The sequence below is a fragment of the Salmo trutta genome, chromosome 22, assembly GCF_901001165.1.
Source record: "Salmo trutta chromosome 22, fSalTru1.1, whole genome shotgun sequence".
Lineage (NCBI taxonomy): Eukaryota > Metazoa > Chordata > Actinopteri > Salmoniformes > Salmonidae > Salmo > Salmo trutta.
The window spans coordinates 31,563,916-31,581,938 of NC_042978.1; the positions used below are offsets into that span (position 1 = coordinate 31,563,916).

Here is an 18,023-nt window from a genome sequence, read left to right on the forward strand (position 1 = left end):
GCACAGTTTTTTTGTATTTGTTTATTTCTACACCGCCTCTGACGCTCGTTGGCTGTGGTAAGGCTTGAAAATTATTATGGACTACAAAGTGAAAGCCAGCTGCGAGCTAAATGCCTTTTATGCTCGCTTCGAGGCAAGCAACACTGAAGCATGCATGAGAGAACCAGCTGTTCTGGATGACTGTGTGCTTACAATTTCGGTAGCCGATGTGAGCAAGACCTTTAAACAGGTCAACATTCATAAAGCCGCAGGGCCAGACGGATTTCCAGGACGTGTACTCAAACCATGCGCAGACCAACTGGCAAGTGTTTTCACTGACATTTTCAACCTCTCTCTGACGGCATCTGTAATGCCTACATGTTTCAAACAGACCACCATAGTCCCTGTGCCCAAGGAAACTAGGGTAATCTGCCTAAATGATTACTGCCTGTGATACGTCAGTAGCCATGAAGTGCTGGTCATGGCTCACATCAACAGCCTCCTCCCGGACACCCTAGACCCACCCCAATTTGCATACCGCCCCAATAGATCCACAGATGACGCAATCACATTCCACACTGCTCTTTCCTACCTGGACAAAAGGAACACCTATGTGAGAATGCTGTTCATTGACTACAGCTCAGTGTTAAACACCATAGTGCCCACGAAGCTCATCAATAAACTAAGGACCCTGGGACTAAACACCTCCCTCTGCAACTGGATTTCCTGACGGGCCGCCCCCAGGTGGTAAGGGTAGGCAACAACATGTCTGCTACGCTGATCCTCAACGCTGGGTGCGCCTCAGGGGTATGTGCTTAGTCCCCTTCTGTACTCCCTGTTCACCCATGACTGCGTGGCCAAACACGACTCCAACAGCATTAAGTTTGCTGACAACACGACAGGGCTGTAGTGGAGCAGGTCGAGAGTTTCAAGTTCCTTGGTGTCCACATCACCAACAAACTGTCATGGTCCAAACACACCAAGACAGTCGTGACGAGGGCACGACAACACCTTTACCCCCTCAGGAGACTGAAAATGTTTGTCATGGGTCCCCAGATCCTCAAAGTTCTACAGCTGCACCACCACCTGGTATAGTAACTGCTCGGCATCTGACCGTAAGGCCCTACAGAGGGAAGTGCGTAGGGCCCAGTACATCACTGGTGCCAAGCTTCCTGCCGTCCAGGACCTATATACTAGGTGGTGTCAGAGGAAAGCCCAAAAAATTGTCAAAGATTCCAGTCACCCAAGTCATTGACTTTTCTCTGCTACCGCACAGTAAGCGGTACCGGAGTGCCAAGTCTAGGACCAAAAGGCTCCTTAACAGCTTCTACCCCCAAGCCATAAGACTGCTGAACAATTAATCAAATGGCCACTGGATTATTTACATTGACCCCCCCGCCCCCGCATTTGTTTTTTTTTACTCTGCTGCTACTCGATGTTTATCAATGCATATTCACTTCATCCCTACCTACATGTACAAATTACCTCGACTAACCGGTACCCCCTGTATATAGCCTAGTTATTGTTATTCTATTGTTACATTTGTATTATTTTTACTTTAGGAAAATGTTTACCAAATAAACTAACTCTTTCTTGAACTGCACTGTTGGTTAAGGGCTTGTAAGTAAGCATTTCATGGTAAGGTCTACACATGTCAGCGCATGTGACAGTTTGATTTGATTAATGGATGATGATGATGATTTATAGAAGTGCTTGACTTGGACTGAAATAGGTTCCGGTACTCATTTTGGGTGTCGGTACTGTTTATATTTAAGTGCAGGAACTTTATAATACTTTTAAGCTAATATTTCATAAGATGTGTAGGAACTCAAGCAATATAACATTTTAGGTGCCGGTGCTTGTATTTGTATATATTAGAGATCCCAATTAGCTGCCTTCCCTGTGGCTCAGTTGGTAGTCATGGTGTGTGCAATGCCAGGGTTGTGGGTTCGATTCCCACGGGGGGCCAGTACAAAGAAAAAATGAATTAAATGAAATGTATGCATTCACTACTGTAAATCGCTCTGGATAAGAGCTTCTGCTAAATGACTAAAATGTAAAAATGTTCCGGTGAGCTCCTGCCCAAGTCAAGCACTAATGATCAGCCAGTCCACCAAGGAGGATATCCAGAAAGTTTTCATTACAATAAAACAATGACACAATACTTGAAAACAGAGTGCACATTCAGATCTACACACTTGCATTTGTTCAGTGACAGATTTGACAAGACAAGCTGGACTCAATTTAGTGTTATTCTTAGCAATTTTCCAACTGCATGCCAGTATACTGCAATAATAGCTATACACTCACAGAGAGTCAGTCCTGTACATTAACTTTTTTACATTCATACTTCCCATATCAGCATCCATCACCCTTCGATTGAGCAGTGGATTACAGCCCTGGGAGTCTCACCATTTTCTTCCCTTGAGGCGTTAACTGTCATTCACCTTTAACCCCAGAGAGCTCTTGGTCTCTCAATCATGTCCCTAGATCAGTCTGAGTCAGGCACTTGCTCATTCACCTCTCTTATTTTGCAGTCTAAACACGTAGAAAGGGTTTCAGAAAACAATCTGTTTTGAAGGTGACGTGGCGTCTCATATTTTTCTCTGTTTCATTTCTAGGCTTTTAGATTAAAATAATAGAAGCGTTAAACACCCATCTCAAACTAAACATCCAATCTGCTGTCATCACACGCACGCGTGAGTTCTGACGTACTGCTCCCCTCTTGAACATTTCATTCAGGGATCCTCCCTAGTACAGCGGCAGACCGACAGGCAGATGCGCTGTTAGCGGAGCTACCGGATAACGATGAGCGATATTTCAAGATAATTAACAAAATAATATATCAATAGGTAGGTGACGTTATCTGCGTTGTTTTACCTGAGTAATGTAAAGATGGCGAGAGTGCTCAACAACTTGCTCCTGTTTACAATCAGACTCACGCTGAAGATCCGAGTTTTAGGGTATTGGTCGTTGATATACGGTTATTGTGCCCTCTGCACTGCCGTAGCGCTGCTGAAACTTTGGTGGAGCATCATTTTAAGGCCGTCAGCCACCTTTCAGTGGGGAATTCGCGAAACTCCCCCTGCTTGCTTGAATGACACGTCCTTGGGAACCCATTGTTACGTTAGAATAAAGGTATGGCACACTTTACATTGCACGTGAGAGGAAGCCTATTGGAGTTTGGGAAATAGCCTTTTGTGTACGTGAGAGGTCTGTTTAGGTAATTCCGTATGTGTCTTAGTTTGTTTGTAGAATTGAAATCAATTCGAATAGGCCTGCAGGGTACGTGCAGATCTTGGGGCATCTGTTTTATTTTGGGGGAATTTCAGCGAAACGCCATATGCAGATATATTTGCAGTGTAGGCTTCTGTTATTATTCCAAGCTACTGTCTCTGTATATGCGCTCACGCCTCAGAGGTAGGTAGTGCTAAACGGACAGTCCCCTATAGCAGCAGCAATAGTAATTCGTGACAAATGTCACGATTTCATACGAGTACCAAGATAAAAGGTGCTATAAACTGTAGATTCACATTTAATTTGTATTTCTCGTTTAAATGTTTATTTAGCAACACATTATCCCTTATAGGATTCACATAGCATGAACGCATGCTCACAATAACAGTGTGGCAGTTCAGTTGTAAGAATAATCACCTATATTATTTGACATCCTAAGTAACCTGTGCGATTTAAGTTTGTGCCAGTAAGTAGCTACATTTGGCCAGAAAACGCTTGAGCTAGATAATGTTATAAAATCAGAAATTAGATAAGATAGGTGGGCCATGCATATAAACCAATCAAATGTATCCACACTTTACTCAACGGGTAGACCATAAGAACAACCTATTCTACATACCATTGCAACATGAATTCACAATGATTTGAATAGAATTGGCTATAAATGTTAGTGACAGATTGATTTCATAATATAAAGAATGCATCATACTGGAATGACCAGACAGAAGGCAGGCCAGGGCTGAGTTTATGGGATGGCCCTGCTCTCTCCCTGTTCTATCCCTGCTTTACAGCGCCATAAAGCACACAGCAATGTTGGAGGATGAGAGTTTTATGTCACAGAGAGCACTACGTCCCAAATGGCATCCTATTCCCTATGTAGTGCACTACTTTCAACCAGAGCCCATAGTAGTGCACTATATAGGGAATAGGGTGTCATTTGGGACACAACCAGAGACCAGCAGACAGTAAGAGCCCACGTGATGGTGATCAGGGAAGTGTTGACATATAACAGTGTGTCCCTGGTGACTGACAGATCTGTCTTCCGTCTTTATTCTCAGGAGTCTGGTCTGAGGTTTCACTATGTCGCTGCTGGAGAGAGAGGGAAACCGCTCATGCTGTTTTTGCATGGTTTCCCAGAGTTCTGGTAAGACATCTAGACTACACAGTGTGTCTGCACATTATACACACATAAAGGGCTGGTGTTTCAACCCAGACACAGATTAAGCCTAGTTCTGGACTGAAAGGCACTTTCAATTGAAATTCTCAATTTATCTTGCTTTTTAGTCGAGGACTAGGCTTAATCTGTGTCCAGGAAACAGGCCCATAGAGACTCAACAAATGTATTGGTATTGCCTGGCCAGTTAATTTTTGTATTTTTATGCTGAGAAAGCATTTTGGAAAGGAGCCCCTTTGCAAACTAACTAACCAGGACCCCCATGAAACACTGACCCCGGGGCCTCCCGAGTGGCACAGCACTTTAAGGCACTGCATCGCAGTGTTAGAGGCGTCAATACAGATCCGGGTTCGATCCCGGGCTGTGTCGCAGATGACTGCGACTGGGAGACCCATGTCCCGGCTGTGATGTCCTTGTCCCATCGGGCTCTAGCGAATCCTTGTGGCGGCCAGGCGCATGCATGCTGACTTCGGTCGCCAGCTGTACTGTGTTTCTTCCAACACATTGGTGCAGCTGGCTTCCTGCTTAAGCGAACAGTGTGTCAAGAATCAGTGCGACTTGGCGGGGTCGTGTTTCGCAGGACGCACGGCTCTCGACCTTCGCCTCTCCTGAGTCCTTACTGGAGTTGCAGCGATGAGACAAGACTGTAACTACCAATTGGATATCACGAAAAAGGGGTAATAATAATACCAACAAGAAGAAAAAACACCCCATAACTACTATATCGATCCCACACAACAGTACTGTATCAGGTAACCAACACTCTGCTGTACATTACTTCTGCATCAAAAGACCATATCTCAGTTGGGGTCTTCATACTATGTGATTCTTCAATTACAATATTCCTATTAGACTTTATTGCTTATTAGGATAGCTAAGGATCTAAAGTTCCTTGTTCCTCTTTCCACCATGTTTCATAAAAAATGATATGGAGCGTAGTAGTGAGATCGACCTCTGGAATGGGGCTAAATTAAGAGGTTGTCAAGTGCTGTAAGCTAGTCCATATCTCAGGGAACTCACAGAGCAGCAGAAAGGACAGGACCGGGCTTAATTAACAGGTCTTCTTGGGTCTATTCTGCCTCACTACCCATCTACTGCACAGGAATCCATGATGAACTCTGAATGTGTCCCAAATGGCACCCTATTCTGTATATAGTGCACTACTTTTGACCAGAGCCATATGGGTCCTGGTCAAAAGTAGTGCATTTATAGGATTAGTGTGCCATTTGGGACGTAGCGTCTCTCTCTGCAGTGCTAGCTGGACAGACAGACTCTCTTCCACTTATGAGTTTCTTCTCCCACTTAATTCAGTGTTTAAAAAGTGCTAAACCCAAGTTTCCCTTATCACTCAGAATAGAGAGAGGCTTGGTGTGTGGGTGATTGGGGTGCAAGGTGGGGGGCTGTGAAGGAACTGGAAGTGCCTGTGTTATTTTAAACCTCATCTATATTCTAAGATATTGGGTTTCTCTGCTCCAGACCTGTGTCCCAAATGGCACCGTATTCCCTGTAGTGCACTACTTTTGACCAGGGCCCAGCTCTTATCCTGACTCAACAGAACCCCAGTCAGGCCTTGTGCTCCTCCTCTGTGGGGCTTTGAGCTCTGAGGAGCCTCAGCCTACAGTCCATAGCAGATAGATCCCCAGCAGACAAGATCTTCAATTAGAGAGCTTTTGCTCTCCACTATGATGATTGAGCGGATTAGAATTGTGGAAAAGAACATCTCATATTATAAACTCAGCAAGAAAAGAAACATCCCTTTTTCAGGACCCTGTCTTTCAAAGATCATTCATAAAAATCCATATAACTTCACAGATCTTCATTATGAAGGGTTTAAACACTGTTCCCCATGCTTGTTCAACGACCTATAAACAATTAATGAACATGCACCTGTGGAACGGTCGTTCAGACACTAACAGCTTACAGACAGTAGGCAATTAAGGTCACAGTTCTGAAAACTTAGGCCTCTTTAGTGTCCTATCTACTGACTCTGAAAAACAGCAAAATAAATATGCCCAGTGTCCCTGCTCATCTGCGTGATCGTGCCTTAGGCGTGCTGCAAGGAGGCATGAGGACTGCCGATGTGGCCAGGGCAATAAATTGCAATGTCCTTACTGTGAGATGCCTAAGACAGTGCTACAGGGAGATAGGATGGACAGTTGATTGTCGTCGCAGTGTGGTCTGCACATGTAACAACACCTGCACAGGATTGGTACATCTGAACATCACACCTGCGGGACAGGTATAGGATGGCAACAACTGCCCGAGTTACACCAGGAACGCACAATCCCTCCATCAGTGCTCAGACTGTCCGCAATAGGCTGAGAGAGGCTGGACTGAGGGCTTGTAGGCCTGTTGTAAGGCAGGCCCTCACCAGACATCACTGGCAACAACGTTGCCTATGGACACAAACCCACCGTCACTGGATCAGACAGGATTGGCAAAAGTGCTCTTCACTGACGAGTAGCGGTTTTGTCTCACCAGAGGTGATAGTCGGATTCGCGTTTATCGTCGAAGGAATGAGCGTTACACCGAGGCCTGTACTCTGGAGCGGGATCGAATAGGAGGTGGAGGGTCTGTCTTGGTCTGCGGCAGTCACTAGCAGTTCTGGGGGAGGGGCCAGGGGGGGCCAGTGCCCCTGTGACAATTTTGGACCCCCCTGTGGCCCCCCTAAATGTGGAGTATGAAATAATTTTACACAGTGGCAATGCGGAACACTAATTTAACCCACACATTTTCTAGAGGGACGGCTTTAGGTGGAACACAACAGTATCGTACCACATGCAAAACGATATGACAACAATAACGTCTAATGTAACTGGCCCCTCTAACAGTACAACTGGCCCCAACTTGGCCCCCCCAGTTGAAATGGTCTAGAACCGCCACTGGCGGCAGTGTGTCACAGCATCATCGGACTGAGCTTGTTGTCATTGCATGCAATCTCAACGCTGTGCGTTACAGGGAAGACATCCTCCCTCATGTAGTACCCTTCCTGCAGGCTCATCCTGACATGACCATCCAGCATGACAATGCCACCAGCCATACTACTCGTTCTGTGCGTGATTTCCTGCAAGACAGGAATGTCAGTGTTCTGCCGTGGCCAGCGAAGAGCCCGGATCTCAATCCCATTGAGCACGTCTGGGACCTGTTGGATCGGAGGGTGAGGGCTAGGACCATTCCCCCCAGAAATGTCCGGGAACTTGAAGGTGTCTTGGTGGAAGAGTGCGGTAACATCTCACAGCAAGAACTGGCAAATCTGGTGCAGTCCATGAGGAGGAGATGCACTGCAGTACTTACTGCAGCTGGTGGCCACACCAGATACTGACTGTTACTTTTGATTTTGACCCCCCTTTTGTTCAGGGATACATTATTCCATTTCTACTCATCACATGTCTGTGGAACTTGTTCAGTTTATGTCTCAGTTGTTTAATCTTGTCATGTTCATACAAATATTGAGAGGATGTTTCTTTTTTTGTTGAGTTTACAAAGGTGACCTTCACTCCGTTTGGAAGGGAAGAAGGGAAGCCGAGTGCCAGTAGAAATCATGCAGTTTAAGATACAGCAACTTTGTAGGTATATTCAGGAGAGAGAAACACAGCGTTTTTATAGAAGAATATATGCCTAGGTAAAAGTTAGATTTTTCAGCAGGGGTTTAATAATGAAGTACTGTCTTGTGTGTGACTTTCTCCTCTCACCAAGACTAAGATGGTTCTTGTCAAATTCAAATTCAAGCTGCTTTATTGGCATGAAAAACATTGTCAAAATTGCCAAAGCAACAATGAATACAGTATACATTGTAATAAAATTATAAACAATAACAAATAATAATATAAAATGGCAGTAAATAATAATAATACAAAATTAAATATCTAAATATGCAAAATGAAACTATAACTAACTTATAACTAAATAACGGTCATCTTCATCTCTCTCACACACACTCACTGACTCACTCACTCTCTCTCGCTCTCAAATTTAAGCTGCTTTATTGGCATGAAAAACATTGTGTCAATATTGCCAAAGCAACAATGCAATATACATTGTAATACAATTATAAACAATAAAATAATAATATAGAATGGCAGTAAATAATAATACAAAATTAAATATAAAAATAATAACAATAAAATAGTAGTAAAATAATAGTATAATAAATATAAATATGGAAAATGAATCTATAACTAACTTATAACTAAATAACGGTCATCTTCACCATTACATCAGTACTACAACTACTATCGTCATTACCACTACCACTACCACCACCATCACTAAACTGCTATCATTACCATTACCACCCATACCACTACTATTTGGAATGATAAACAACAATAATAATAGTAATAACAATAATAGTAATAATAAATAAGTTACTGCTTACTATGCAGATGTTATTATCCAGTGTCCCTCAGGCTATGGCAGGCAAATACATATTTGGCTGCAAGAGGAGCCATTGCTCCTTCACCCATGAGTATTTGTCGTTTTTCCTCTGGGTTTAATAAGTTAAAATTTGGAGTAAATGTAGTCATTTCTGTGAATAAGGAATCTCTTTGTGAGGAATATTTCTCACAGTAAAGGAGAAAGTGCATGTTTGTCTCTACCTCCCCTGTCGTGCAGTGACCACATACACGCTCCTCTTTGGGTAGCCATGTCTTTTTATGTCTGCCGGTTTCTATTGCCAATCGGTGGTCACTCAGCCTGTACTTGGTAAGGATCTGTCTCTGCTTCGTATCTCTGACAGAGTAGAGATAATCAGCCAGGTGGTCACTGAGCCTGTACTTGGTAAGGATCTGTCTCTGCTTCGTATCTCTGACAGAGTAGAGATAATCAGCCAGGTGGTCACTCAGCCTGTACTTGGTAAGGATCTGTCTCTGCTTCGTATCTCTGACAGAGTAGAGATAATCAGCCAGGTGGTCACTCAGCCTGTACTTGGTAAGGATCTATCTCTGCTTCGTATCTCTGACAGAGTAGAGATAATCAGCCAGGTGGTCACTCAGCCTGTACTTGGTAAGGATCTGTCTCTGCTTCGTATCTCTGACAGAGTAGAGATAATCAGCCAGGTGGTCACTCAGCCTGTACTTGGTAAGGATCTGTCTCTGCTTCGTATCTCTGACAGAGTAGAGATAATCAGCCAGGTGGTCACTCAGCCTGTACTTGGTAAGGATCTGTCTCTGCCAGGTGGTCACTCAGCCTGTACTTGGTAAGGATCTGTCTCTGCTTCGTATCTCTGACAGAGTAGAGATAATCAGCCAGGTGGTCACTCAGCCTGTACTTGGTAAGGATCTGTCTCTGCCAGGTGGTCACTCAGCCTGTACTTGGTAAGGATCTGTCTCTGCCAGGTGGTCACTCAGCCTGTACTTGGTAAGGATCTGTCTCTGCCAGGTGGTCACTCAGCCTGTACTTGGTAAGGATCTGTCTCTGCCAGGTGGTCACTCAGCCTGTACTTGGAAAGGATCTGTCTCTGCTTCGTATCTCTGACAGAGTAGAGATAATCAGCCAATTCATATTCTCTGTTTAGGGTCAGATAGCAATTTAGTCGGCTTTGGGATTGTTGGGATTTAGTCGGTTTTTCCAATGTTGTAAATATGAGTCCTTTGATTGTCTCTCTCTCTGTCTCGGTCCGTCTCTCGTCCTCCCTCTCTCTTTCAATCTCTCCCCCCTCACTCTCTCTCTTTCTCTGTCCACCTGCCCCCAGGTTTTCCTGGCGCCACCAGCTGCGTGAGTTTAAGAGTGAGTTCCGTGTGGTGGCCGTTGACATGCGAGGCTACGGGGAGTCCGACTTGCCGTCATCCACAGAGAGCTACCGCTTTGATTACCTGGTCACAGACGTCAAGGACATTGTGGAATACCTAGGTAAGAGTGGACAAACACATATTTTTTTCTGTATTTTATATCCATGCTTATGTAGTTTATGCAGAAATACACACGGAGACAGATGTATATATGATGGAAGATGAAACAAAACATGCCCACTCTGATTCAGGGATAGACACTTTAGGGACCATGACTACCCATATTATGAAACATCACTCCGTGGGAACAAAGAGAAAGGGTGACAGTCTGGTGTCCTGAGCTGAGTCAAAGTTAAACTTGTTTCTCATTGTAATACTGTGTGGACTGGACAGCCTGTGAACACCCTGTGGGCCTACAACACAGCAGGACATGACAGGCTTACTCTGACTCATGGTGACTGACCGTGGGTCGTCGTGCTGATACACACTAACTACAGAGCCCCCAGCCAGTGAAACAGGAAGCATCCACTCAGACCTGGGGTCCTCTGTGTCTGTGTAACACCAGTATGCCTCACCTTGTGTCAGACTGATATTTCAAACAGCAGTACACCTGACAATTATTTTCTTTGCAGGCAAAATATTGACATTTTTTAAACAAACAAGATTGTTCTACTTCAGGAGGTACTGTATCTTGGCAAGGAGACTCAACTCCAAGAAGGTGAATGAATGGTGGTGGACAAATACACACACACACACACACACACACACACACACACACTCAGACTTTACTCCATCTCTCCTCAGGTTACAACAGATGTCACCTGGTCGGCCATGATTGGGGAGGAACCATCGCCTGGTTGTTCGCCATCCACTACCCCGAGATGGTCACCAAACTCATTGTCCTAAACTGCCCCCATCCATCTGTCTTCAGTGGTATGTCCTAAACTGCCCCCATCTGTCTTCAGTGGTATGTCCTAAACTGCCCCCATCTGTCTTCAGTGGTATGTCCTAAACTGCCCCCATCCATTTGTCTTCAGTGGTATGTCCTAAACTGCCCCCATCCATTTGTCTTCAGTGGTATGTCCTAAACTGCCCCCATCCATTTGTCTTCAGTGGTATGTCCTAAACTGCCCCCATCCATTTGTCTTCAGTGGTATGTCCTAAACTGCCCCCATCCATTTGTCTTCAGTCGTATGTCCTAAACGGCCCCCATCCATCTGTCTTCAGTCGTATGTCCTAAACGGCCCCCATCCATCTGTCTTCAGTAGTATGTCCTAAACGGCCCCCATCCATCTGTTTTCAGTGGTATGTCCTAAACTGCCCCCATCCATCTGTCTTCAGTGGTATGTCCTAAACTGACCCCATCCATCTGTCTTCAGTGGTATGTCCTAAACTGACCCCATCCATCTGTCTTCAGTGGTATGTCCTAAACTGCCACCACTCCTGTCTTCACTGGCACATCCTAACTTCCCTCTGTTTTCAAGTTTCACTTTTGCAAAGTAAATTAGTTTAGCATAAAATGACAAGGACTACATTGGTGAACACACTGTGGACTGAATACACCAATCGACTAGTCCCTGGAACGTCATTGTCCTGAACTGCCCCCATCCCTCTGTGTTAACTGGTACGTCATCACCATCATCCTTAGATGAACAACAGATGAAACGGCCTACTGTATGTCACAAATATACAATCATTAAATCAATCGGATGTGAGAGAAACCTCCTCTTCCTCCTTGTGCTAATTAGAGATTACCATCTTTAATTGTGAGGTATTATTACCCTCATGCAGTGTTTGCTGCATCCATCTGGTAGTTCCTCAGTCTCCTTCATTGAGGGGAAGATGGAGGAGGTAATTATACAGTAGTGCTTTAATATGAAGCTGGAGCAGCTGGCTAGACTGGAGGAGCGGAAATTAGAGGAGAGGATAGAGGGGAGGTCACTGGCAGACATCCACAGCCTCTCTCTCCCTAGCAACTGCACTACGCTGGATTCGTCTCTTGCTTAACATCCATACTTGCATGCCACTTAGAATACATGCCCAAAACATTGCTTCATTCGAAGTGGTATGCAAGTGTTTATTTTTTAACTTTTTCTCATCCTCTCTTTTTTGTCTTATTTTCCTCTTTTCCCTCTCACCCGCTCCTCTTTTCTCTCATATCCTCTTCTCCCCTCTCCCTCCCTCCCTCCACTCTCCCTCTACTCTTTTCTTCCTCTGTTCTCTCCTGTTCGCTCCCATCCTTTTCTCCCCTCTCCTCTCCCTACCTCCCTCCCATCCTTTTTCTCCCCTCTCCTCTCCTGCCCTTCTCTCTCCCTCTCTCCTCTCCTGCCCTTCTCTCTCCCTCTCCCCTTTTCTCTCCTGTTCTCCCCTGTCCTTTTCTTCCCTCCTCTCTCCCTGTGTCTTCTCTCCTCTTTCCTCCATGTTTCTAGATTATGCCCTGCGTCATCCCAGTCAGCTGCTCAAGTCCAGCTACTTCTTCTTCTTCCAGCTGTCTCGCTTCCCAGAGCTCATGCTCTCCATCAATGATTTCAAGGTGAAGCATGTCGCATGTATTTGAGTGACCTCAAGGTGAAAAATACAGAACTGCTCCAGGCAACAGGAAGTTGCCTTTGTGTGTATGTCGAAGGGGAGGGGCTTCTTGATGTGATGGTTGTGCCTCAAGGAGTCTGTGTATGGCGACAATTTATAGAGTATAGTAGTTGCAGGCAATCTATCATTGAATGGTAAATGGAGCAAAAATATGTTGGCTTTTTTGTTATTGACAGGAAGGCATGTTATTTATTTTTTAGCAATCATGAATATATATGAATAATGATTAACTATGTTACAAGAAGGCAATCAAATTGATCATGTCTCAAAAAAGCAATGCATTCCCATATGCGTTTTTTTCCAATATATACTGTAGGGGAGAGAGACGGTTGTCATCCATGATGTTATGCCTAAGTCCTTTTCAGTTGAGTGTAGGTCATCTCACAGTAATCAACACAACCGCCATGGCATTTATAGAGCCTCATACAACCTGTATTACTGTGACAGTGACATAAGCGACCTTGTCTGTGTGTGCCATCCAGTTCAAATCACACCTTGAGCACAACCGGAAACACACACACACACACACTCACCCGGTGTGTCCTTCTGTCCCCTCTGTACTGTAGGCACTGAAGGGTCTGTTCACCAGCCGTAGTACAGGGATTGGGAGGAAGGGTCGGTGGCTCACTGCAGAGGACATGGAGGCCTATCTCTACGCCTTCTCCCAGCCAGGGGCCCTCACCGGGGCCCTCAACTACTACAGGAATGTCTTCAGGTTAAGATTATGAACCAATGAAATTCTTAATTAGTGAGCTCTGTATTTAGTCTCCTGTGGGCATCCCTACTTATGTATGACATGCCCATTGAACATGTCATAGCTGACCACCATTGTTGTGTACCCTCATTTGAGATACGGTTACTTCAAGCGCCTTATGATAATGTGAATCATTAGCACACTCTTGTGTTTGAAATGCTGTTTTGATGAAAGTACATTCAAAAATAAGTTCCTCTTATGAAAACTCAATGGTTGTGTAATAGGTACAGAGGTCTTGGAATCAGACTACATGATGAGAAATAATTGGGCTTTAGAATAATGTATTCTGTTAGTTTTTTTGTATTGTTTGTCTTTGACAAGTTGACTCCTATAATGAATTAGAGAAAGCCTGGATGATTCCAATGTAATCTCTGGCACTCACTCACTCACTCACTCACTCACTCACTCACTCACTCACTCACTCAGCATCAGAGAGTACATGTGTTTTTGACATGTGAACTGTACATGCATGACTGACTTCACCATCTGCTCTTCTTCCTCAAGCAGCCAGCCAGTGTCTGTCAGAACAGAACAACATATTTTATTCTGCTCGGAATTATGTAATATGAATGTCACTGACACATTATCAATTAGCGTAAGAAACATGTTCTATAAATCTATTATTCAATTAGCCTCTCCACAAGTTTACAACACAGGTAACATACATGGATACCACGTGAATACTGGACATCAAGTCTGCATTAAACCCGTTTTCTGGTTCTCAGATGCGTTGCTTTTTAATGTGGAAATTAGAATTTTCAGTTCACTTCCATAATTGACCCCAAACCATGTCAGATCTGATCATGTTTTCTCCACAGGTAACATGGATAGCACATGAAAATATTAAACTCGTCTACATCATGATGGAACGCGAGTGTTTACTGTAACCAGTTTCCTATAAGCAACCTATCTCAGATCTGTATATCACATCATATGATTGAGTTTAACCAGTTTTAAGCAACTCATCTCAGGTCTGTTATTAATATTCTCTCCACAGTTCCCTCCCACTCAGCCAGAATGATGTCAAGTCCCCGGTGTTGTTGTTGTGGGGTGAGAGAGATGCCTTCCTGGAGCAGGAGATGGCTGAGGCGTGCCGTGTCTACATCAGGAATCACTTCCGACTCAACATCATCTCCGGGGCCAGCCACTGGCTACAGCAGGACCAGCCCGACATCGTCAACACACTCATATGGACCTTCCTCAAAGAGGGAGAGGGCCGCAAAACCTACAGGAACTGAATCTAGCTAGGTCTACATCCCAATGGCACACTTTCTTCCTACACAGTGACCTACTTTTGACCAGAGCCCTACGGGTCCTGGTCAAAAGCAGTGCACTATATAGAGAATAGGGTGCCATTTGGGACACATCCTAAAACAGGGCCTCCTCCCTCCTTCACTCCCTCCCTCCCTCCCCACCAGCCACCCCTACCATAGAACGGGGCCTCTTCCCTCCTTCACTCCCTCCCTCCGTCCCCACCAGCCACCCCTACCATAGAACGGGGCCTCTTCCCTCCTTCACTCCCTCCCTCCGTCCCCACCAGCCACCCCTACCATAGAATGGGGCCTCTTCCCTCCTTCACTCCCTCCCTCCGTCCCCACCAGCCACCCCTACCATAGAACGGGGCCTCTTCCCTCCTTCACTCCCTCCCTCCGTCCCCACCAGCCACCCCTACCATAGAACGGGGCCTCTTCCCTCCTTCACTCCCTCCCTCCGTCCCCACCAGCCACCCCTACCATAGAACGGGGCCTCTTCCCTCCTTCACTCCCTCCCTCCCTCCCCACCAGCCACCCCTACCATAGAACGGGGCCTCTTCCCTCCTTCACTCCCTCCCTCCCTCCCCACCAGCCACCCCTACCACTAGAAGCCTGGAATATTCCTGTGAAAAACCAACCAATATAATGACAATGCAATCATTCTTTAAATCTTTGCACATTTCCGATATTTTTTTTAATGTCAAAAGAAAGGGAAAGAGAAAAAAAGCACATTTTATTGAGAGGACACTGAGTAGTACAGTAGTATGTTTGACACATATTCAGTACTCTTTTGCACATGACATCCGCCTTAAAGTTTGTAGGTTACAACATTACAAATGTGTGGCAAAATCTCCTTGTGAGTTTGTATTGTGTGGTGCCTTTTAATGTAATGTTGTATAATGTTTTGCGGCGTTGTAAAATTGTGCCATGTCTTCTGAGGTTGAGCTGTGGCGTTTGTCTGCTATATGTGTAACTGGATTGCTCCTCACTATTTTAGACACAATCCTTTGGGATCCCTCTTGTCCCACACACTTGTCTTTGTCCCAAATGGCACCATATTCCCTATTTAGGGATATAGGGTGTCATTTGGGACGTAACCGCATACCCTCTCTATCAGGTAGTGTTGTCTTACAGAAAATATTGTTATTTTTGTATTTTTTTGATTATTTACTCAGATATTTGAGAATGTTGTTATTATGAGATTCCTGTATAGAACAACAGTGATGGTTCAATATTGTACACTTTTTTGAATCTCTTCCTACACACTGCATTTTGAAATCCACTGAGCCAGGTCTGCACCATTTTTGATTTTTTAAGCAAATAAACTATAATGTGAAGCCTGGGGAGCCATTGTCAATCTTTTTAACTGACCTACTGAATCGACAATTGACTGTATGGATGACAGACACAACCTGACAATTTGCATGCCTGCTGTGTCACAGAAGCAGCCCTGTCATATCAGAACATGATTAAAATTAGATTGGCCTGGTTTAGAGATGCCAATCCCTCTAGTTCAAAATAGTTTACTGTGTTTTATTTGTTTGGAGAGATCGAATGCAATCTGAGCATTTACAACACAGTATAACATTTAATACCCATTTATATTCACGCCTATTCATGCATTTATGGTAAAAGTACATCATTTTCCCTATGTCACCTGGCACAGCAAGCATGTTACTTGCAAAGAAATTCAATTGAAATGGTATTAAAATATTGGTCTTGTTCAACATTGCAGCCGACAGTGTAGGCAACTGCTGACTGACTGATTGATCTATTTACCCATGATACATTACGGATTTGAATCTCTCAAACAGCCATTTGACACGTTAGAGCGGATCAATTCTTTCAAATTCCAAAGTGTGTTGTGTTATGGGGATAACAGTTGTCCGACTTGCAACTGCATGAACTTTACAAATGTCATGAAGTTTTGACTGCACTTGACTGCAAGTTTATGCAGTTGCTCTTTACCAATTTCATCCTGCAGCCATCTCCTGCATTGTGGGAGGCTCAATTGTCACCAAATCATAAGGGTGTTTTTATTTGACCCACGTGAACGTGACCAAAGACATGACTGAAACGAACTAACTTTGCACAATTCATGTATACAGTGGACAAATTAATGGGCGCGTTTGAGTTGTAAGGCAAAAGTAGTCGACTGTAGACGGAAGTCGACAAGTACATTTGGGGGAAGTACATATGCACCGATAGCAAGTCAGACAACTTCTGCTGTTTCTAGGAAACGCGACAAAGGCAGACATGTAATTTGCCTTTGTTATTGCCGATGAAGTGGACGCTATTGAAATTCCACTTCTCATACACGAAGCTCAACATGATCAACATGGTCCAAGGAATGAATATCCTGATGATAAGGACATTAGATACCAGCCCAACTTCTTTCTAACATTCGAGACTTGTTTTGTTTTTTTGTTTGGTTATCTCAAAACATAAGCAGGTAGTGAGTGCATAGAATGAGACATAGCATGAGACATATAGGTGTTTTTGCAGCATATTGAAAAGCTATGTTTGCCATAACTTCATGCCCTTGTACCTTCCTCATTATTATGTTATTGTGCAACATGGAATTGTAACAGATGTGATTAAATGGAGCCCAGAAAGATTCTTACTGTATGGTAATTGATTGCATGTCAGCATCATTACAGCCTGTAGTGTAGGTTTATTTCTTTAATTCTCAACTTTTATGTTGCTTTTATCAGTACGCATGTGAAGAACATAATTTAATCACATGAAGGACAAAACATTCACTGTACAGAAAATAATTAAGCTATACAGTGGCAAGAAAAAGTATGTGAACCCTTTGGAATGATCTGGATTACTGCATGAATTGGTCATAAAATTTGATCTGATCTTCGTCTAAGATACAACAATAGACATACAGTTTGCTTAAACGAATAACACACAAATTATTGTATTTTTCTTGTCTATATTGAATACATAAATTAAACATTCTCAGTGTAATTATGTGAACCCCTAGGCTAATAACTTCTCCAAAAGCTAATTGGAGTCAGGAGTCAGCTAAACTGGATGGAGTCCAATCAATGAAACGAGATTGGAGATCAAATCAAATGTATTAATAAAGCCCTTCTTACATAAGCTGATATCTCAAAGTGCTGTACAGAAACTGTACTGTGGTGTACAGATGTTGGTTAGAGCTGGCCTGTTCAATAAAAAACACTCACAAAATTTGAGTTTGCTATTCACAAGATGCATTGCCTGATGTGAACCATGCATCGAACAAAATAGATCTCAGAAGACCTAAGATTAAGAATTGTTGACTTGCAAAAAGCTGG

The 18,023-nt window shown here is 43.9% G+C and overlaps 1 protein-coding gene across 1 annotated transcript; it reads left to right on the top strand.

Annotated features, from left to right (window-relative positions):
* The first annotated feature begins 2,654 nt into the window (after nt 1-2,654).
* Nucleotides 2,655-16,052, top strand: LOC115158591 (epoxide hydrolase 4). The gene is made up of 7 exons (XM_029707748.1): nt 2,655-3,117; nt 4,275-4,360; nt 10,083-10,240; nt 10,924-11,052; nt 12,549-12,652; nt 13,275-13,423; nt 14,460-16,052. The coding sequence occupies exons 1-7, from the start codon at nt 2,875-2,877 to the stop codon at nt 14,698-14,700; spliced, it is 1,110 nt and encodes a 369-aa protein (XP_029563608.1). The 5' UTR covers nt 2,655-2,874; the 3' UTR covers nt 14,701-16,052.
* The last annotated feature ends 1,971 nt before the right edge of the window (nt 16,053-18,023 follow it).

Excerpts from the sequence above, each read along its gene's own strand:
- LOC115158591 (XM_029707748.1), top strand. The coding sequence starts at position 2,875 with ATGGCGAGAGTGCTCAACAACTTGCTCCTGTTTACAATCAGACTCACG. Across the intron at positions 11,053-12,548 it reads CCATCCATCTGTCTTCAGTG|ATTATGCCCTGCGTCATCCC; the intron begins GTATGTCCTAAA and ends CCATGTTTCTAG. Across the intron at positions 13,424-14,459 it reads TACTACAGGAATGTCTTCAG|TTCCCTCCCACTCAGCCAGA; the intron begins GTTAAGATTATG and ends TTCTCTCCACAG.